This window comes from Lagopus leucura, unplaced genomic scaffold (genome assembly GCF_019238085.1).
Source record: "Lagopus leucura isolate 7727_CA_CO unplaced genomic scaffold, USGS_WTPT01 Super-Scaffold_100002, whole genome shotgun sequence".
In the NCBI taxonomy this organism is placed as follows: domain Eukaryota; kingdom Metazoa; phylum Chordata; class Aves; order Galliformes; family Phasianidae; genus Lagopus; species Lagopus leucura.
The window spans coordinates 66097066-66121117 of NW_024962263.1; the positions used below are offsets into that span (position 1 = coordinate 66097066).

At 36.3% G+C, this 24052-nt stretch overlaps 1 protein-coding gene across 1 annotated transcript in view; it reads right to left on the reverse strand.

The window, feature by feature from the left end:
• Positions 1 to 24052, reverse strand: part of MMP16 (matrix metallopeptidase 16) — a 172977-nt gene that overhangs the window by 71055 nt on the left and 77870 nt on the right. Inside the window, exons 2-3 of the mRNA XM_042870279.1 lie at positions 8943 to 9091; positions 1507 to 1629 (exon numbers count right to left, since the gene is read on the reverse strand). Of these exons, the coding sequence (XP_042726213.1) occupies positions 1507 to 1629; positions 8943 to 9091 (272 nt within the window). The remainder of the gene's footprint in view (positions 1 to 1506; positions 1630 to 8942; positions 9092 to 24052) is intronic.

The window sequence follows — 24052 nt, forward strand, 5'->3', positions numbered from 1 at the left end:
TGTTTGTAGGCTCCCTTTAGGTAATGAAAGGCTGCAGTGAGGTCACCCCCCAGCCTTCTTTTCTCCAGGCCAAACAAGCCCAGCTCCCTTAGCCTGTCTTTGTAGGGAAGGTGCTCCAGTCCCCTGATCATCTTTGTGGCTCTCCTCTGGACCCTCTCCAACAGCTCTGTCTTCCTTGTACTGGGGGCTCCAGACCTGGACACAGTACTCCAGATATTTTCGGTCCAGATGGGGCCTCACAAAAGCAGAGTAGAGGGGAACAATCACCTCCCTGTCCCTGCTGGCCACCCCTCTTCTGATGGAGCCCATGATACCATTTGCTTTTTGAGCTGCAAGAGCACACTGCTGGCTCATGTTAAGTTTTTCATCCAACAGGACTGCCAGGTCCTTCTCTGCAGGGCTGCTTTCAAGGACCGCTCCTCCCAGTCTGTATAAATGCCTGTATGCACACTAGGTTTAAATTTTAGAATTCAGATGAAAGTGCTTTCTTATTCTGGTCAGCTATGTATTCCATCCACATTAAATTTAAAGACCATCAGCCAGCACAACGTGCTAATCACAAAGTAGTCAGTTCTCTGTCACTTGAAGTTATACCAGTGTTTAATGTCTTAAAATAAAATTCTCCAATTAAAACATAAGCCATAGCATTGATATATAATTACTAATAAAACTCTCTTCACTGTGGTATGAAGAACAGTCTATATGGCCATTAGAGCTTACGGACTTAAAATTTAATATGTAAATAGGGTTATGAATAATGTCAGCATCAGTGAATTTAAAAACAGTTTTGTCCCCTTGATCTCACTCTTCTTAGAACAGAAATCCCAGTGAGGCTGAGCAAATTTTCAATCAGGTCTTGTTGGAATCATTGGCCTGTTGAAAAACTGTGTATCCTATGTTGCATACTTTATCCTGGAAAGATCAGTCTGACAGAATAGGCAACGTGCTGTGTAACCTATATGCCAGACTCAGGAACTGCACAGATGTATATCCCCACATCCCAGTGTCCATTACCATGTAAGCAGGAAAAAGTTAGGTCAGTGACTCACAGTAATGTAATCCAATTCATGGTTACTTCAGAACATGCCTGACGGTATGCTGTAGGCCCCAGCATTTTACTGAGACTGGCTTTCTTCAATAACATATTTTACGTACTTGAATTAGAGATCTCAATTTCATTAGAGTGCTCCCACTTTCAGAGAAATGCTCCCTGAGAAGCTGTTAAGAGGGTTGTAAGGCAAGGTTAAGGACATATTGGGTGTTAATTTGATGCTGAAAGCTTTAGAGAATTCACTGCTTACTGTATGCATTGATTTCGATGAATTTTGATTAAAAAAAAATTACTTAATTCTTCTGTAATTAACCAAGTATTCAAAGCACCATTTTTATAACATATATTATCAATAAACTTCTTGAAATATTGAAATATAGTTCAAAAACTTACATTTACTTTTAAAATTCAGTGTGACTAGTGACATTTATAAGTCTGTGTTAGTATTTTTGTACCTGTAAGTGATATGTTTGTGTTGCCACTTCTGTCCTGTTAATGCGTATCGTTTCCGACGGATGTTAAATTTGGAGTTGCCTCTTGTTTGGTCAGGCACACCACATCGAGGCTTCTTCATCCAGCTGCAAGAAATACCACGTAGTTGAAGCAACATCGTAGAAAAATCATAACCACTACACCCAACTAACAAAAACACTTAACTTTTTCCAAAGTGATGGTACTATCAAATTTTTGTCTGTATGAAACTGGCTAAAAAGAGGAAGTTATCTTGTTACCAGACATGTATTTTCTGGAGATTCATTGCTCTCATGACATTCAGAATCAAATGTATTTGCTGTTGTTTCTCCTAGTTTTCTTTTGCTATAACCACTGAATAAAAACTTCACACCTACAAGTAGTGCATAAGTAGTAATTTACTCTCATTCATTCAAGGTAATTATGATCTGCATTATTGCTTACTGGGGGTGATGTTAAAGTAAATACACACAGGTATACTCAAATCACTAGTTACTAGATCAATTTTTTGTTATATGATCCTTCTATTTTGCCTCACTGACATTTTCTTTAAAAAAGCCTCAAGTTCTTCTAATCAAAGAGCCCAGACAACCGTCAGAACATTGAAACCTCCAACATCGTAATACTATTAATATTATATATACTGTTGTACAATACTATTTATTAGTTATTACTGTCTTGTTACTATCTCACTGTCTGTCTACACAAGGAAGAGAATCAGCTCTGGAAATATCTAACTCAAGAATTCTGCCTGGGGAAAATTTGATGTTCTGCATAGAATGGATTTGAAAAGGTCTAATTCACAAACAAAAACAACCATTGTGGCAGCACAAGATTCCCCACAGAAATGCTTAGTTCTTGCAGTGGTCTTCATACTTCAAAGTATTCCAGTATTTCAAATATCCCCAGTTTGCCAAAGTTACAACATTACAAATTATCAAAAGTAAGATGAAACATGATTTCAGCAGCAGTATCACTGACAGCACTGTTTCTCCCTTGTGGTGTAAGGACTTACTTAGCTTGATTAAAAGTAATAAAACTCAGCTGAAGCAATGTTTTTACACAAACTGAGCAGCTACGGCACAATTTTCCATCAGAATAACAGTCAGATTTCAGACATTACTTGTGTAAATAAAGCACACACTCCTCTGTTACTTTTCTAGGTCACTGACTTTATTTCTATCATACCAAATAATTACTGATGTAAAAAATATAGCTCTCCTGTGGTACATACCTATTCTATATTCAGGCTTGCATGAAGCACTTCCTGACCTGGCATTTAAGCAATGTTTCATAAATACATATACACAATAGCTTTATGAATGGAAGACATAGAAGTCACTTGAAATGTCATCTAATTAGAATGTAGACTCCTTTTAAAAACACGTGCAGATAATAAAACCTCAAAAAACAAACAAACAAACAACAACAAAAAAGGAACCAAGTTATTTAATCTTCTCCTGTACATATTTGAAAATTATGTATATACTACACAATCCAATGAAATCTTTGATTTTTCCATTCTGTACTCAAGGAATAAAATGTACATTGTAAGTTTTATAACTGCAACTAATATAGGAAAAACTATATTGCATACTGAATGAGTTTTTCTAGACAGGCTAATGGAATACGGACTTCCAGTCAAATCAGACACTCTAATTTTTATAAATGAGCCAAGCTTGTAATGTTTCATTTATAACTATGGATTGAAAACTATTGTTTAAATGTCTAAACAAAATCAGACTGTAGGAAAATATAAATTTTAGTGACTGCATGAAGTTGACTCTTAACCCCACTTGCATTGATAAACACTATAGCAGAATGTCAGTGGCAGCAAAAACTTTGATGGGTGATGCCTCCATAAAGTAGTGCAATAGGAGAAACCAAAATTTATACATAGTAACCAACAGTTACCTAGAATTTTGATCTGTTATCAAATATGAAACAATGATTTGCTTTAATTTCTTGTCAGAATAATTATGGAGTATGTCTCCATAATCATAAAACTGTTGACTGTATGATATGTGTTTGTAAGGACTATAATGATCTTTTTCCACCGTCTGCAAAGACAACAGTGCAAAGTATATAAAATTTATCCTACCTACATTTGCTGAAATACCCTGCAATTTTATTTCAGGTTCTTCTCATTTCTCATAGAAAGTATCAATTCAGCAAAGTAGATATGAACAGTTTCTGAGATGCATTATTTAGGTTTGCTCAAATAATAAAAGAAAACTATAGAGGCATGTCTCAACTACAAACCAAAGCTGGCTCTATGGCTCTATTCTTAGTGAAATATATTTTACCAAAGAGATTAAATTTTTGCTCAGACATCACAAAGCTTTTAAATGTTGTCAGTAATACATTTTCTCACTGAATCATGCATGTTAGGTCATCATGCAGTTACCATGGTTTTTTTTATGGCATTTATATTATGCTTCTGAAACTGCACACTCAAATTGCAGAAAAAGATGCATGACAAAAAGCAAGTTGTATCACCTTAACATAACAGCAAAACAAAGTCGGAAGTAATGAAGAAAAATAAACAAATAACAAATAACAACAACAAAAAAGCCCGTTGTACTTTGTTAGTTACAAAAACATCTCTGTTTTGTATAAATACATAATATACCACTTACAGTTTTAGTGTTTCATGGACAATAATTTCAAATCAATGGACTTAGTTCTTCCTCTCCCACCCCTCTCTCCAAAAAAAATTTAACTTAGCTAATGGAGCCTCAAATGAATTCGTTCTTCCATTGATTCTGAAGAGCCATGTACCTATCCAGAATATTATGCTTGCTTCCTTGCCAGTTGGCATCGGCAGGGGATTTTCCATGTTGTCATGCTGTCTATCTCACTTTATGTCCTTATGGTTACATGAGAACTGGAACTGTGGCTCATACATAGCATAAATCTCAATGTAAATCAAGTGGAGGCTTTTGAATAAGTGGTTCACTAGCTTTCAGCAACTCATCTTCAAGTGACATTTCAGGAAAGATGCAGTTTTCTCTGTTTAATGCAGTGGAAGAGTTGGACTGTTAACTGATCTATGACCCAAATCCTAATTGAGCTACATTTGGCAATTGGACTTTATAACAAATTATTAGTAGTAAATTTGTGTGACAGTCAAGTCCAGAAATAAGACAAAATGTTAACAATTTCCAGAAGATAATTTACATTTTCACATTTTTTTAATGTTAAAAGTTCTTTGACCAGTGTCAAGAACATTGACAGGCCTTATTTCCACTAGGGGGAAGGCTTTTGTTGTCAATCATCAATGCTCATGAAATTTGTGGATACTTAGTTTATAAAGTGCTCTTCCATCTGGGGTGTAGTTGACATAGAAAACATTATTTTCTATTTTCTTCTCAATATAGCTTCTTGTAGCATCATAGGACTGATGTCTTCCCTGTTCTTGAGTGCTTAGACTTTAATTATAAAAATAATAAAAATATTTTTTTATTATTATTATTATTTTTTAAAGTTGCATACTAGTAATGGTTGCCTCTCTTTCATCACTGTTTCTGAACCTGTGAAACTATGTTATGCAGCAGCCCCTCAATATTAATATTTTATCAGTACTCAATAAAGAGGCTTAATTGTGACGAATGTACTCTATCTGTAGACTATGTCACATCAAATTCTTCTTAGGTCCATTAGTTTAAGGCTTGAAGAGCTATTTATGTAAAGAGAATTAAAATAGTTTAGACTCACGGAAAAGCTGAGAAGATTAAAATAAAAATATGCAGCAAAATTATAATGTTCCTCCAGTGGGGAAAAAAAAAAAAGGCTGAAGCTAAACTTCCCATGACTCAGCCCAGTTGTCTAACCATATTTTGTTCTTTGGGGAGTAAAGGAAGGATTAATTTTTCCCTCCTCACCTTAAGCCTTCAGAATAAATTGAAAATACTTAAAACGTCTTTCCATTTTAACCATAATCAAAATTGTACAATATTTATTAAAATAAATAAATATTTGTTTAGTTGGAGATTTACTGAGTGGCTGGAGGAGCATTTTAAGAAGAAAAAAGCACTAACTACCACAGAAGGAAAATAAAGGAGAGAGTGTAAAAAATTCAGTTTGACTTTATGGCTGGAAAAACTGTAGAATTTTATTTCAGTACAGTTCACCACTGAATTGCCCTGAATCTTCTTGTGAGGAGAGAGAGACATGTTTTCTAAATGTCTTTATCCTTCTCTACTGCATTCTTACTATTATTACAGGACCTTACTGGCACTCCTCTATGTAATAGAAAGCAGTCAAAGAGTGATATATGATACTTTCAACCCTGTTACTGAAGATGCCATTTCTGCAAGGCTTCTCACTGAACATCTGCCGAGGAAACAAGACTTTATCTATATCTTTTGCACAAACCCTAACATTTACAAATAACAAAGACTGCTAAAACAATTTCTGCAGCTCAAAGTTTACCACCATTTCTTACTTTGTGACTGGTAATTAATGTAGATGCAGCAGAGATCATAGAGAAATACAATTATATTTTAATTATAACGTATGAATTAAACTTGATTAGAAGCTCTTGAGAGCACTAAAGTGACCACATTTGCCATTTATTTCTAAAGGGTGATATTAAAATAAAATCAATCATTTATTAACACTGAATAGATTTCTTCAGCATCCTATATGATACCAACCAATCTGTATACCAAGATGTTCCTAATGTACCCCTTAAAATGCAAAACACATTGTAGAAATAAAGATGTACACCAGTTTTATGAGAAGACAGCAACTGACTACCCTTTCTCTACTTAGTGGCTTTTTTACAGGGATGTGAAAGACCAGGAAGCCGACTGTGGGTCCATTTCCAGAAGTTTTGCATCGAGTCATTGGCTGGGTTTGTTAATATATAAGTGAATCACATACAACAGTGTTGCAGTCCATGCAAATTTGAGAGAGTATTTTCAAGGGACTTGGCATTGTAATACTTCTTCCATTCAGAATGTCCCTCATTTTTTACAGTATTATGATAAGATCTATTTCTACTACTCATTGTTCCTCATCCCCAGCAATAAGCATATAACAGGTTTTTCAAGCCACCTGGGAAACAAATTAAAAAACAGCAAAATTAAGTGAATTTGAGAAGAGGGAAGATTAACACTATTCACAATTATACATGTCAAAGTTGTCCATGAGGGATTATCTGTCTCTAAGAACAACAAGCTTCCTCCAGGAGACATTTGATAATGATGCTGCAGGACATTATTTCTCTGTAAATATTCTCAAACTTGATTCCTATCAAGTTACTACAACTTCTTTTAATTGTTCATTCTTCTGCAGACTAAGAGGCACTTCGTAATCACCTTTCAAGACATGCTAGAGAAGCAAGTATGCACAAGACGAGAACATGTTTCTGTGAGGTTCCTACTGCAGTCTTTATTTGGAAATGCCAGTATTTTTTGTGATTATATTAATCAGAAAGAAAGAAATGTTAAATTGTCACATATTTCTGGCCAAAAAAATGGTATGTATTCTCTCTGTATATACAAAATGGAAAATGATTGCAAATATTTACAAATCACTGCCATAAATGAACAATTAGAAATACATATATCCTTTGTTACATAGCCACTTCATGTAAGGATATTCAGTTCTGTAAAATGATAGTAACTTGAGGCAAACTTGAATTTAATGAGTTGCTTTTTTCTCAATGAAAATGAGACAAGTCTTTAAGAATCAGGTCTGTTTCCAGCTTGACTCAAGTTAATACAGCTCCAAATGTGAACATGTGATTCATTTGGCATAAGTTTGGCATTTGGCATACCAAGGAATTGCTGTGTGCTAGTCTATCTTTCTATGTGGAAGAAACTCGTGACTGGAAAATTCAGTTTTCAATAGCTTGTAAAATGAATGCTTTGGACTGCTGCATGGTTGCATTCCTCTTCCTCTTACATGACTGAAGAAATGAGAACAATCTTGCAAACATAAAGTACTTCCCTTTGCAATTAAATGTTTCTGTTTTTTTTTTTTTTTTTTTTGTTTTAGCTTTTGTTTTGTTTTATCTTGCTGTCCGATACTCTAAAGCAAGAGATGGTCTCTGCTTTACTTTTCCTTTCCTACTTTCTAGTCTCTCTTTACTTCTACCTGTGAACAGATTATTTTCCTTTTAGTGAAATATATTACCTCTTACAAAGCTGCCACTAATGTGTCTTTATAAGGCTACAAGCAGTGGGTGTAGTAGCATTCTCTCCTCAAGGATCAATCAGTGAAGCTGTATAAAGAGCCCAGTCTTTCCACCCTGCAGGCTTGATCATAAACATACCTCTGAGCACAGCTCCCTCGCAAGGCATTTCCTGAGCCTACTGCTATTGCACTGCCTTTTTCAAGGCCCTTTAAATTCCAAAACTGAGGGATGCCTAATCGACTCACCTCCCCTTAGGGCAGCCCTAAAATCTGCTGTGCTTTATTGCTTTTCAATGCAATAATGCATGTGCCAGTGGAATAAAATGATTTTTCCAATTCTGCCAGCATTTTAGGCAGTCTCTTCCCTAAACCATAAATGACTAAAAAATCATTCATGTCAACTACTTTACTAGAAAAGAATTTACAAAAGATGACACACCAGATTGGGGCTGGTAAGGAATTTTTTCTCCTCCCAAAAAACACTTAAGAGAAATAGGAGGAACATACTTCAGTAAGGTAAATGTTGGATGCATTATTTTGGTACGGTTTGCTTTTCAAGCAAAGTAACTTCTAAAATCATCGATAATTCTTACTGCGTTTTATATGGAATCACCACAACTTCAAGTCTTAGGACCTGATAAGTTTCTCTCAATACTTCTGTTACATTTCTAAAATTTGTCATAGTATAGAGTTGTTTGGAAGAGACTTTTAATCTCTTTTCAACACAATTTGTGCACAAGATCATATGCTGCCTGCCTTACATATTTCATAATTGCAAACGGCATGCAAAATTAATCTAATTTTTCTGCATGTGAAAATGCCCACACTTGGTCTTTTGTTACTGGAAACCATGAAATGAATGGGCCATTGAAGTGTGCTAACTGTTTTGTTTCGCAATGAGGATAAGGGAATTTGGAGTAAAGATTTTCCACTGTGAAACATTTTGTGAATTCTTGTCAGTTTGGATTAGGCTTCTACAGTTTCACACTGGACTCTTGGCCTTTACTTTAGTTAACCCTGAAACATTTTCTTTAGAATCACATGCTCAAATGTATTCAGCAGTGGCAGCTGACTACATGCTATCATAAAATACAGCAGAACAAGATGAAAATAAAAAAGTCAAGGAGAAGCAGAAAGATTTTTGCTCCCCATCTGAAGATGGAATGCTATTTGGGTATTCTGGTCACCCTACTTTGCGTGTCATAAAGTTTTTCCATTTCTATTTTATTCTTCCTGAAACAGAAAAGTCAAGAGCAGTTCAGTACCAGTTACTTACTCAATCGTGTTCCTGTCCACTTTTCCTGTCATATTAATGCCATAGAACTGCTGCATGGCAGCTATAGCTGATTGCATGGTTTCTGCAGAGCGCAACACCGACATTCTGGGGTCAGTTGGTGGAAGGTAGCCATACTTTTGTAACCATACCTGCAATGACAAGTTCAGTGGCTATTAAATAGAAATTAGAGGTAAGTAAAATGCTCCCCAGTAATTAGTTATGTATGCTATATAATGAAATTTCTAATTCATGAAGCATAAAACCTGTTAGTTTGTTGGAGGCATTTTTGCAGAGAAGAAATTATTTATAGCTTTTATTTCTTCTCCTTTAATAAAGATTCTGTTCTTTCAAGACTTACAGTGTTTTGTACCCAGGAGTCAACTCTCTTTATTATCTGAAACTACCTGCTTCAAATATTTTTAATGTATTTATTTATTTGTAGTTACAGCTTAAGCACCAATTCCCAGCTGTGTGCACTTCAAAGAATTTTAAAGCAGGGGAAATATAAAATCTACAATATATGTCACAAAGGGTACATAATAATATTCATCAACTATGATAAATTCACAATAGCTCTCACACACTTACACTGCTTCTCTATCTTCTCTCAAAGAACACAAAAAGAGAGCGAGGAGAGATTCAGTTTTCCAGGAACGTAAAAATTGCATTCTCATAAGCAAAGCAAGTGGTTGGGAGACAGGGAAGCAGCAGTCTGTGCACTTACAGGAATCTCCCTGGTAAGAGGATCCTCCTCTTCAGATCAAGACAGATTTAGTGCCAACTGTTTATGCTCTTAATTGTGTAGAAGTGAGAGGAAGAGGACATGGTCCAAATAACTGAAAGCATTATGGATTAAAGCCAATATCTTAAGTACACCTGGAAAACTCTCAGAAACATGCTGTCCTCTTGAAGCAATGTTTCACAAACAAGTAGATGCAGTTATCCTAATGTTTCTAAGTATTCTAAAAATCTAGCCTATACAAAAGACAGCATAAGGCTTCTGAGATGATGAGAGTAATGATATATCTTTGAAAATGTCTTAGCTTCCCATCCAAGGATTGGAACACCTCCCTGTAGTGAAAAGCACACATATATTGCCACTGTATGAGCTACAGTTAGATTGCACTCCTTTCTTTTCACTGCCCACAGTAACAAATCACCTGCAATCCCGTAAGTCTGATTTTCTATTTAAAAAAAAATAATAATAATAATAAATAGAAAGAAAATTATATTCAGTCACCTCTCTCAAATGTGTCATACCCCAGTTCACAGATCCAGAATCATTAAAAAACTGCATCTATCTACTCTCCCTTTATGGTGCACTGTGAGCTATGTGAGCCTCATACACACAGTTGACACACAGTCTGACACACCAAATATTGCATTTTACAGGTTTCAACCTTATGTTTAGCTGGAAGAGTCCAGTCCAGATAGCCATATTTGTTTGGCACTCCCATTTTACACAGCTAAAAAGAATAAGCTTCCCACAGAAGTACCTCTAGTAGGTCAAGTGGATCAATTTATTGTTACAGTTAACTTTATCGTGCAGTGAAAACATATTAGAGGTGAACACTGTGAAGGATCAGACTAGCACTAGATATATAGGGAAAATCTTCAGGTTATGAGCTCAGCACACAGTACATACAAAAATCTCAAAAATGTCATGTGGTTCAGACAACAGAAGAATGAAATATAGACAGGATTAAGATTTAGTCTAACCACACTCACTCTCACCTTATCTCTATATACAAGAGCCATTCAGAAATGAGTAAAAAAGCATATTCAACAGACAGGATGATGCTCTTATTTCCAATTAAACCGAATTGCTACAATCTGTACTACATTCAACTTTGCATACACTTGACTTGCGCTTTTCCACTTTGAGGATGAACTTGTGAACTTCAAGTTTGTATTATTTTGTGACATCACTCAGATCATTTAGCTTATCTCTCATTTCCTGTAGGAAGTCTGCTTTTCCTTCCATTACTGGAGGATGCTCTGAAAGGACAGTTAGAGGTGGAAGGCTGGCAAGAACAATTTGATATGTAGAAACAAGACATTGGAAGCAACAGATCAGTTTGACTTAGAGAGTGTGCTTTCAGGGTAACATGTAGAATTCTTTTGAATTAATATTTACAAAGAGTACATTTAAGACTGGGGTTATCTTGAGACTCATCAAGTCAATGCAGAAAAGTCAAGAGGAAGAATGTCAGTGTGATATTAAAACAAATCATGAGTTACAGAAGAAAAATAATTCTGAACAGCATATTACTGCTGTCTAAAACAATGCCACCTTCTCAGCATGAATTCGGTGTATAGACACTCAGCACCACTCCATGATGTTCTTTTTAAATGCTAAGGGCACAAAAAACTGCTTGGTAAGCTTGAGAGGCCCTTCACAACTCAGAAACATCCCCACTGAAGGAGACAGGGATATAGGGTTATAAATTAGCAAGTTTACTGGTAGCTAAAGCTTTGGATATCTAAATTAGAAAAGTTGTAAGGAGAGTGAGAGACAAAAGAGCTTGAGGGAGTATTGCTCATGGCAGAAAAGGAAAAGACTGGATGAAGTACAATTTAGCACAGTGCTGCTGCAGACACAGGGAAAAATTAAAAAAGAGACAGCAAGAAAGGACAGTATAGCCTATTTCCTCCTTATAATACAGGATCACTGATAATCTCTCCTTAACACTGAATAAAAGGAGCAAACCGCCTCTGTGTTCAAAATAGCAAATAGAAGTCTACATATTCAAACATTTGAGAACAGTCTGAAAGTAAGTTCGTTTTTTCCGAAAATTCAGAGAAATTGAACTAAAAAGGCTAGTAACTGGTAAATGCTTGGAGATCAAGTCCTGATACTATTAAAAGCTACTAGTGTTCTGTATTATTGTGCATCATGAAATGAAACAAAAGACAACAAATTTGATTCCTGTGTTATTCCTCAGACTCTCCAGACTTCTACTACCAGATTTTGAAGGTCCTTGGCTCAGTCTGCCAAATAAATGAAAAATGCTTCTAAGAGCTGTGCACAGTACAAATGATGGGAACTATGAACGAGAAACTTAAGTCCAAAATATAGAGGAGGAGAAAATGACAAAGAGGAGAAGAACAAGAATGAGGCAGCCACAGTAGGAGAATAAGTTAAAATAATTTTCTCTTGTAATTTTGAGGCAACCTATTCAAGAAACTATGGCCACAAGAATTTCCCATTCCCTCACTAATATAATTAAATGTCTCTCTGCATTAACACACTTCAGTAATGATAGCACAGTGTCAGCTATTCATCCGTCACTCTGAGAAACTAAATTGTCTTGGTAAAAGGAAGTAGTGAAGTAGATCCATCTAAACTAGAAGCTAGAAGGAGATTTTTTACTCAAATGATGATGAGGCACTGGAAAAACTTGCCCAGAGAAGCTGTGGATAACTTATCAGGCCAGTGTGAAGGGGGCCCTGGACAGCCTGTGCCAGAGGGTGGCAACAATGCCAACAGCAAGGATTTGAAACTGGATGATCTTCAAGATCCCTTCCAACCCAAACCATCCTATAATTATGTTAACATAAAATCCAGGATGTCAACAGACACTTCACACAGACTCCAGAATCAGTGTTAACTCCCATTCTTTTATGTCATTTAGGAAGATTAAATACTGCTACTTCGAGTAGAGCTTTTGGAAAAGACTTTTCTGCCCTGCAACAATCTGACAGTCAAGTAACCTCCTTCTTATGGTAAGCACAGAAAAACATAGCTGCAAGACAACAAGCTCTATCACTTCCCTCTCCTTTATAGTGCTTCCCCATTCTACTGCTGTGAGGTTTGCCTCAAAGTTGAACCTCTATTGTTGCAGAATTGTTGAGAAGCCCATAGCTTCTCATTTTACCTGCTACAGGTGAAGGGAACTGATTATTCTTTTCCACTCTGCAGCAGCCTTTTATGTATTTGAACTCTCTTATGTGAGTCACTCCAATCTTTTTAAAATAAAGATAACCCATCTGTTTAATCTCAGAGACTTTTCATTATTCACACTAACCTGTAGCAAATTAGAAGCTAAAATTTCTCTTTACTAAACATCTGCTTGCCCTAGATTTGTATGTTAGTTTCCACTGCTGGCCTGTTCACAAACACTGGAATTTAAATGAACAGTGTTAGGTTCAGAAGAAACTGAATACTCAAACATATTGTTTTGGATGAATTAATGGAAACAAAATTAGCTTAAAACTACACATTTTGTTCTCATTTCTTGAAACTCATGTTTATGTCTCTTTTTTTTTTTTTTTTTTTTTTTTCCCAGACATTTTAAAATGATAAAACCATGCTTTTCACCATGATCTTCTTCATTAGAAAAATTCCCTCACACAATTTCAGCTTCTTATTTCAGAACTGTAGGGAAAAAAAATTAAGCAAAAATCAGAGGTGAGGAAACCTAGAGAGATGCTAGGAGTTTGTAAGAGATACGCACATTCTGAAGCAGTCTACAGAACCCATGTGTTCAGCATGTGTTGTATCGCCTTCCAGATTTTGGATGTCATTGCCAATATGCTTAGGCTACTTCATTTGTTTGTTGGTGTGTGTATTTCCAGCCATGACAGAAAGATCTTTTTTATATTCACTTGAATCTGATACAAATGCTGGGTTATACCCACCATCTGGCAACAGAATAGATACAATTTCGCCACTTGTATGTATGCTTGTTTCCTCTAAAAGATAAAGTATGGGTTAACTTAAAGTGTATGAAATACACCAATGAATTTCAGCCATTCAAGTCTTTACTAGTTAAGGAAAGAAGAGTGCTCTTTAAAACAGTATACTGACACTAAAGTGTTACTGAGAACAAAGAAATCTCATATATAATAATTAAAGATGAAGCAAGATTATTATGATGATAATCAGAGTATCTGAGAACTCAGTAATTTCTATGATAGAAGAGAATTTATCAATGTATCATTAGTGTTACTAAATGACAGTGCATAGCATAAACTCCAGTGTATTTATGTTCTAAAAACCTGAAAGCTTAATAAATCAAACAAGCTAAGAAAGCATGGATCAAAACAATTCCACAAACATCTTCAGTAGTGCAGTTGCATATCCTTATTATTCATGTATTCCTGTTCCTTTCTCAGATTTTATCATAAAAACCAAATTATTATAGATATTGGGTAAAAGTGTGAGGTTTCATAATTTCAAAAAGGTTTTGACTTCTGTTTTTTAAGGTGTTTCTACCAAAGACACTATAAGTGAAATTATTTAAAAAGCCTGTGTAATTCAGTATATATGTTTCCAAAAATACGCATTTAGGAATCTAACTTTTATTGCATACCATGGAATTTAACAGTTTAAGTGCTGATGACACCTTGAAAAGAGCTTGAAGGCTGTGATATGGGCAAATAAGCTAACTCTAGAATTTGCATTTGTATAGTCAAATTACATCTCCACATCGGCCAATTAATTATATACTCTGCTAACCTGCAATTTCTGAAGTTAATACCTGCATCAGATTTTGCATCCCATCTTGTTACTGCTACAGTGATACCACTTGAAAAACCATTATGATATTCATAAACAACTGCTGAAGTTGATGCAATATATTAGAATCTGAAGAATAATTCATCAATGTCATTTTTTCATTTCCACAATGCTTACCTTCTAGTGATGTAGTATTGCTGCAAGTTTTTAACAGCTAATGGTATGTCTTAGTTACAGGCCTAATTTCTGCATCTAATACTGACTCTTCTGTGTCTACTTGATAAGAGCCAGACATAGCCAGATGTACATAAGTACTTGCACAGAAGAGTATAGGAATTTTCTGCTGTTTTTTTCTACCTCTTAATTCTGTATCCACCAATTCTTTATTGATGATGTTTCCTTTCTTTAACAGAAGACATCAATGTGTTTTACAGAATATAGAAAATTGTGTACACAGTGTACATTGTATACGATACCTATCTGGTGAGAAAAATCCATTCCTATGTAATTCCCCCCTTCAAGCAAAAATAAACGTACAGACCAGCAGCATTTTGTGAGAATCTAACTTAGTCTACAACAAAGACTGACAAATTATAGAACAGAACTGTAGAATCATTAAGATTGGAGATCTCTGAGACCATCTAGTCCAACCATCAACTCACCATTATGTCCACTAAACCATGTCCCTCAGTGTCACATCTACATGTCTCCTGAACACCTTCAGGGACAGTGACTCCACCACCTCCCTGGGCAGCCTGTTCCAATGTATTACCTCTCTTTTAGAGAAGCAGTTTTTCCTGATATCCAACCTGAACTTACCCTGTTAAAACTTGAGGCCATTCTGTCTTGTCCTGTCACTGTTACCAAGGAGAAGAGGACGACCCTCCTTTCTGGCTGTTGTAAGGGGAGGCAAAAATTTGTCCCCTGAGCCTCCTTCAGACATAACAATCCCAAAACAAAACACAGTACTTGAGGTTCTGCCTCACCAGAGCTGAGTACGGAGGGATGATCACCTCCCTGGTCCTGATATTTCTGATATAAGCCAGGATACCATTGGCCTTGGTCACCTGGGCACACTGCTGGCTCATGTTCAGCCAGCTGCCAACAAGCACCCCGATCCTTTTTTGCCACAAAGCTTTCCAGTCTTTCTGCTTCAAGTCTGATGTTCAGCAGGCACTGCAACTGCTCCAACTCCCAGGACAGATCTTGTAGCAACTCCAACTCCCACAGCAGGCCCTGTTGTTGTTCCAACCCTCACTATGAGCCCTGTGTCTGCTCCAATCCTTCTGATGGATCCTGTGGTTGCTGTAACCTCCTGATGAGCCCCCTGTGGTTGCCCTGACCCTCATGACAAGCCATGTGGTCACTCCAATCCTGTGATGGGCCCTGTGGTACAACCAGAGAGCCAAACAGTGACTGTATCAGCTGTGGCAACAACTGTCTTCTTGCCAAAGAAAAGACAAAGCACAAGCATATAACATTTAGTTTTCATATGACCTAGCTCTTCCTCACGTAGAAATGTGCCTATTTCTTTTCTTCTACGACAAAAAAACTCAAAAAAGCAATTCACATATTATTTTGGCATGATCTCAGATGCATTACTATCTACAATTTCAACATGGATTCAAAAATTCATAATAAGGTCTTAAATAGAAGAAGGCTGCAGGATATGTATATGTTGTAGACTGCACTACAGTAAATACTGAGATGTAGTCCTAAAACCTGCAGAGTTGAGCTCACAGTGAGCCAGAGGACAAATTATGCTTCACTGACTTCACTGTTGCTGCAGCTATATTAAATCTACATTACATTTTAGTTAAGGAATTTCCACTCTTTTAGTATGTATATTTTTACATTTTTTCCCGCGTTCTTTCTACAAAACAAACAGGAAACTGAATATCCATATTATATAAGTCTTAATAAGAAACCAGATTTGTCAGTATATGTTTATGTATATCTCATCCCATATGAAATCATGAGAGAGATTAGAGTGTGGAATTTCCTCATGAAGTATATGGCGAATTGTAATTCCACTGCAAGTCAAGACTGCAAAAGGTTAGTCCTACTAACCAGGTTTGCCTGGTTAGTAACCTAAAACAAAGAAGTGGTGCAAGCAGGATGGCAAAATATATTAAAAAGTTATGCTTTTCCCCAATATTTATGATTATTATTATTTTAGTTTAGATGTGCTAAATCTTTTGCTTTACTGTCATGGTTGTGCATGGAGAAAAAAAAAAAAAAAAAAAAAAGTAACTTGAGAGAATTGGAATGAAAGAAATAACCAGTAAATAGAAGAAGTAGGATCTGCATGTAATGCTGTGCTTGAGAGACTCTGAATTACACTTGGAACAGGGGTCTGATATTACTCAGTTCCAAAAGCAGGAGTTACATTCTTTATTCACTACTGAGTGTCTGTACAGGGAGGTGTTAGTGTTACAACAGACTATGACACAAATTTTTGCCCTGGAAAAAAACTCTCTGTACCTTGATCATTACTCATAATAGTATATATACATTTTTATTGCTGACTGCAGAAAATAAACTTACTCAATAGTTTCTCAGGGAAATTTTCTCAAGTCACTAATAGAAATCTCTGGAGAAGTCTGGCATGGACCCAAACCAGTGGAAACACTTCCATAAATAAAACTAACAGTTCTGGTAGATGTAAACACTCCCTCATACAGTGTATGTCTGGAAACACTGTCCATACATCTTACTAGAATTTCTATAGCTTCTTTGAAAACATGAAATGCTCTGCAATGCTAAGGATGTTGTGTTGAATAATCTGGCTGGGTAAGTCACGACTTCTTCAGAGAAAAATCTGAAGCTTCAGGGGCATGAAAACGATGAAGGCGCTAAAGCACATCTCTTAGAGGAAAGACTGAGATAGCTGGGATATCTGGAATAGAGGAGGTTTAGAGAGGATCTCAATAAAAACCTGAAGGGAGGGTGCAAAGTGGATGGAGCCAGGCTCTATTCAATGTTGCCCAGTGCTAGGAAAAGAGGCAATGGGCACAAAATGGAACACTGGAGGTTCCAGGAATCACTTTTTTACTATGTAGGTGAGATTGAGGAGACTCCCACCTTGGAAATATTAAAAACAATCTGGACATAGTCCTGGACATACTTCTCTAGGTGGCCCTACTTGAGCAGGAGTTGGACCAGATGGCTCCAGAGGTCCCTGCCAACCTCAACCATTCTGCAATTCTGCAGTTCTGTGATTTTTAACTGAAGAATCCCGAAGACTTGCAGAATACTGTTTATACTGGTTGAAATGATGTAAAAATCTCTGAGGGATCAGAAATCCATAGAAGTAATTACTAGTATTTTTACTGCTTTTTGTTTGTTTCTTTTGTTCCCTCCCTCTCCCTCTGAAATCTGTTGTAGTAACTAAAATAATTCCAGACTCTTTCTCATATGATCAAAGAAAAAGACGATAAATTCTTTTACTGTATATAGTACTCCTCATTTGAAACAAATGTATAGTTTAGGTCACAGAAAGAAGAGCATATAAGTGCAAGCACAAATGTCCCCTAGGTCTGATTCAAAACAGCAATTCTTACAGACACTGATCAAGTGACTGCACAGCAAAACTTTGTTTTTCTATGCCCTCTGTGTCCATAAGGCACACACACTACTCCTAACATGAGGACAGAAAAAGGATCGACACTAATCATTAGTGTTCATGCAGTAGCAAGTAGATAGTTTGCTATAAGAAGCTAGAGATTCCTATGATGCTACTCTGGACAAACTAAGAATGAGAGTAAATTCCTTCATCAGAAACATATTCTCTCTAGATTAATGCAAAATGAAGAAATAACTTAGAGGAAGGAGAGAATGCAAGGTCACATGAAAAGGATAATACCTAGTGTAGAAGAAACACAGGCAAATGTTATAGGAGGACTGCTTGAAAAGTAATGCCTCTGATTTATTACCATGGCCCATGATGCTGGAGGTAAATGGTGGTATGGCAATAGAGGTTGAACTTTTCTACCAATATTCCATTACATGTTGTTGCTGTGTGACAGACAGCAGCAGAGACAGTCTGACAAAATGGCATTTGACATAAAGCAAAGGTGTGGAACTAAATTTCTACACTGGGAAAAAATGGCGCTCACTGACATACACTAATGTTCCCTGAACATTTATGGAGATTGAACAGTGGATTTATAGTACAGTGAGGTGGAGGATGGTGCATTTCAGCAGTGGTGGTGCAGATCTTTATGTGTGGAGGTGTATGGAGGGTTTTTTTTCATCACTGGTGAAAATGCATAGCTAATGGCAGTGACTATGTCGAAAAATAATGATTGTAGCTGAGAATTTTCTCTATCAAATAGTGTTGTTGTGCTCTTTATATCTGTTGTAGTTTCCATGGAAATAAATAGGGAGCATTAATTTTGAAGCAACCCAAATATGTACAATGGATGCTGAGTCATTAAATCTATTATGGTTTAATCTGGCAGGTAGCTGGCAACCTCACAGTTGTTTGCTCAGTCCCTCCCTCCCAGAGGGATGGAGCTGAGATCTGGGGATAAAAACAACAAATTTGAACTTGTCAGTTGAGACAAGACTATTTACTAAGATAAAGAAAAGAAAAAGGATAATAGTTATGACTATATATATATGTTCATATGAATGAGGAATTGCTCGCTACCCCCCAAATGATGTCCAGCTCACCTTCTCAGCAGCAGAAGAGACAGAGATGAAATCTCACCCCCTTCAAAACTCCTTCAACATGATGTCACGAGATATGGAATATTCCTTTGGCCAGTTTAGATCAGCTGTCCTAATTCTGTTCCGCACCCCCCTTCCCTTCCCAATTCTCCATAAAGCTTTCTTTCTACATTATCTGTTCTATAGCAAATTTTATTTATGAATCTGAAACAAAAGAAGCACCTGGTTGCAACTTTGCTACGTTTTTGCCTAACAGCTAAGCAATCTGTTTTCTAGAATACATTTTGCAAGAATTGTAGTCTACTCTTAAAACCATCAGACGGTTTTTGTGGCATGGAGAATGCCCAAAAGATCCCATAAACTCCAGTCCCTATGAGTCCTTTTATTTGTCCCTCCCAACCTTTTCTCTCTCTTCTTTTTTGCCTCCTTCTCTTTTTTCTGAGAGATTCACACCTGGAACATTCTTGATCTTTTCTCAATTGATTTTTTTCTTTTTTACTGATTTCTAAGGCTTGTCATTTGTAACTGTTTGGTTCATTGAAATAGCTGGGTTCCAGAACACCACGGGACAGGCTAAGGTGACTAGCATATATCAAATGATGAGTGGTATCAGAACAGTCCTGGTTGAGCCACAAGCCTGTTACGTGTTCCTGGGAAAATCAGTTGAATTTCTTGGCAGCAAAAATAAGTACAGGTAATGCTTTCAAACTTTTCTCATCACGGCACTGCGAGAATCCAGACAGGTCTTGGAATGCATAAAATGCTATCTAAATGCAACTGTCAATTTGTGGTATCTCAAGGACAGCAAGAGTTCAAAGTGATTCTCTCATCATGCTCCTGAAGATTACGCAAAGTTGAAGAATAAACCCCACCTTGTCATTTATTTGTTATTAGCATCTTTGATCCCTGTACTTTGCAATAACTCACCTGCAAGCTGATTATTTTAGACTAATCCATCTATGCATTGCCAGCATTATTTTGAGTTATTTTGACAATATTTTAATGTAGTTATTTCTTCCATTTTGCTATTTTTAAAAGTAAGCAGGGAACTAAACACCAATCAAAGAAACAATGAGCTATGTAGCTCCAACAGCTTTGTAACTGCCTGTATTTTTGCTTTTCCTGTTTTAGAAACCATGAGATTATAGAAAAGCCCTCACAGATATGTAGTAACCAACAAAGGAAATGCATTTCACGATTTCTTTACAAGCAACAAACACTCAAATTGTTGGAAATGATCAGAGACCATTTTACGTCCTGTGAATATCATTGCATTCAATCACATACTTCCAAAGAGTCATTTGTATCAGTAAGATTCAACAGTAATAGGGAGTTTTTTCCTTACAGTCTTTAAATCATTATCACCATCATCAACATCAGACAAATAGAAAATGTATACTATTATAAAAGAAAGGTGAAAAATCATCATTATTTGGAATATCTTCAAGGTTACAACTTTAGGTTATATAATTTTATATAGATACATATAAACATACACACATGAGAAAATTAGGTAAAAATGCTTGGAGGCCAACATGGATGAAGAAGGAGCTCCTGGACAAACTACAAACTCAAGCACAAAAGGGAAGCTTACCAAGGGTGGAAGCAAATACAAGTAGTCTGTGGGGAATATAGAGACATTATCTCAGTCTCCAGGGTTTAGATTAAGAGCTAAAGCCCTGAGAGAGTTTATCCTGTCCAGGGAATGTAAAGAGCAACAAGAAAAGTTTCAATAGATATTTTGGTGATAAAAGGAATACTAGGGAAAACATGAACCCATTCCAGAAGTAAGCGGGAGATTTGGTTACCTGATTATATGATGAAGGCTGAGGTACTCAATGAATTTTTTGTTCTGATATTCACTTACAATTTCTCTATCCACACCACTGAAGTTGCAGAAGCCAAAGGCAAAGACAGGGAGAATGGAGAGCCACACACTACAGGAGAACAGTAGCTCTGAGACCATCTAAGGAACGTGGAGGTGCACAAGTCCATGGGACCTGATAAGATACACCAGTGGGTCCTGAGTGAACTAGTAGATGAAGTTGTTAAGTCACAATCCATAATATTTAAGAAGTTGTAGCAATCTGGTGAAGTTGCCAGTGACTGGGAAAGGGAAAATATAGCCCTCATTTTCAAAAATTGTAAGAAGGAAAGCAGGACAATTAGTCTCATCTCTGTGCTTAATATGATCACATAGCAGTTCCTTCTGGAAATTATGCTAAAGAATATGGAAAATAAAGAAATGATTGGTGGCAACAAACATGACTTCATTAAGGACAAACCATACCTGACAAACTTGGTGGCCTTCTACAAAGTATTAAAGTGTGGATAAGGGAAGAGCAACTGATGTCATCTACTTGAACTTGTACAAAGTATGTGACATTGTCTCAAATGACACCCTCGTCTCTAAATTGCAGAGGCATTAATTTGATGGATGGACCATTCAGTGGGTAAGGAATTGGCTGGATAGTCACATTCGAATTGTTGTCACTAAGGGCTTAATATGCACTTGCAGACCAGTAATGAGTCATGTCCCTCAGACATCTGAGATGCCTGTGTTGCATTGAAAGAAGTGTGACCAGCAGCTCAAGGGAAATGACAAACCCCCTCAGGTCTCATGAGACCACTTATGGAATCCTGTGTTCAGCACTGATGCCCATTGTACAAGAAAGATGTGGAGCTGTTAGAGTGAGTCCAGAAGAAGGTAATAAGGATGATCAGAGGGCTGGAGCAACTCTGCTACCAGGAAAGGCTGAGAGAAGTGGGGTTGTTCAGCTTGGAGAAGAAAAGGCTCTAGGGAAACCTTATATCAGCCTTTCAGTACTTAAAGGGAGTCTACTGGAAAACTGAGGAGGGACATTTACAAAGAAATGTAATGATAGGACAAGAGGTAATGGCTTTAAACTGAAAGAGGTTTGATTTAGATTAGATATAAAGAAGTAACTATTTACAATGATGGCGGTGAGGCATGGGAACAGGTTAACCAAAGAAGCTGTGGATGTCCCATCCCTGGAAGTGCTCAAGGCCATGTTAGATGGTGCTTAAGGCAACCGTATCTAGAGGAAGGTGCCTCTGTGCATGGCAGAAGTGTTAGAACAAGATGATCTTTGGGGTTTCAAATTATCTGAATAAAAGTATTAAAACTTTGTTCTAAGATATTTGCATAGGAAATAAATAAATACATAATATACCAACAGATGGTGTTGTGCTACTTTATAAAGGCTCATGGGAAGGTAGTCCATTGTAATAAAATCAAAAGGTCAAGTTGCAATGTTCCTTTGAGGAAATTATTATTCAAACCATATCTGACACTTGGTATTTGAATCCATTAGATAAAACTGTATTATTATAGTTTATGAAGTTTTAAGTTTACATTAGTGAAACAGGAGTAATAGAAGTTAAACATTTATAGGAAATGTCACTTGGCAAAACCTTTTTTCTCAATATTACACATTTAATTTTCTTCATTACCAAATTTATTTTTACATATTACAGACATAGGAAAAACAGTATTTTAATCATTTAAGTATCCATGAAATGTCTATTCAAATCTTTCCCATATATATACTTATGTTCTTAATAATATGAGAATATTGTGGATTCAACTCAAACTGCATGGATGCAAAAGAGAAGAAATGTAATAACATACGGCTTATACTTCATAGGCTCTTTTTTGACAGGTAAGACTGCATGTAAATCACACAGTATTGTAGCCATGTTTGAATGTTTGTGTCTTTAAAAAAATTGGTTTCACTAAAGACAATTATTTTGTCTTTTTGTATAAAGGCAGCTATTTTGTCTATTTTGTATAAAGGCAGCTTTATTAGCTGCCTTTAGTGGAAATTTATTCAATTGATTCAGCACATCCTTTATTTTATTGAATGTTACTCTTCCTTCCTTCCCTTCTATGCCTTTTCAGCAACTACTGATGTCACTACTTGCACCATGAGCTTTTATGAAACAGTGTCTGTTTCCTATGTTTAAAAGACTTTTTAAATATAAACTGATAATAAAACCACTAAATTCAAAATATTTGTCTTCTGTTTTCCAAAGTCAGCTGTTCAAGATGTAGATTTTAAAGAATTTGTGCTAAATATTGTTCCTTTTAAAAAAATGATTCATGTTTTCCTACAGAAATTGTAAATAGAAGTTGAATATGGATTTTATAGGGCACATCACTATTTATAGATAACATCAGGCCCCTTCCAGAAGAAAACAGGAAGAAAATGCAGTGAACAGAAAAGGTAATGCTGTGGTTTCCCAAATGACTTAATTCAGTCCACATGGCGTAATAATAATAGAGAAAAGTAAGTACTACAACATATCATTCAAAAGAAAAATATCTTGTTCCTTCTACCAGGGAGCAGAAAGGAAATATCTTCCCTGAAATCTAAAATTTCTTAGGAACAGCTGGGAGGAAGGAGGACAACTTTTAACTTCTGCTACTCTCTTCCTGTTTTGCAATGAAGACAATCCGCTTAACTGATAGTAACTCTGCCTGATCTGAATCTGTACGAATGAAAAGGAAAGGCCAGTACATAAATAGGCTAGTCCTCTGTCCCAGCTTCTTTCTGTTTTGTTTTTTTTTTTTTTACACACTAGTTTTGAAGATGTCATTTCAGTAAAGGAATTTTCATGGGATGTGAATCTGTAATGAATGTTCCGCACTTTCATTTCCAGATCTCCAGAAAACACCCATGGGAGAACCTGACTCTGTTACAGGGATGCTAGGGAAAAATCAAAGTCCAGCACATTTTTGCATGCTTGCTTCTACTAATTCTCTTTGATAATTTATTCAAATAACACCTGTCACATTTTCCTCTTGTACATGTAGTTTGAATGGCACCACACAGTGCGCTACAGCTGCAGAGGTAACAAGAATTCTGGTTAAATAGTTTTACACTTAAAAAAAAAATCATTTTCAGCAAAGATCACATATCTTTTATAAATTGTTATCTAGCATGGATCAACA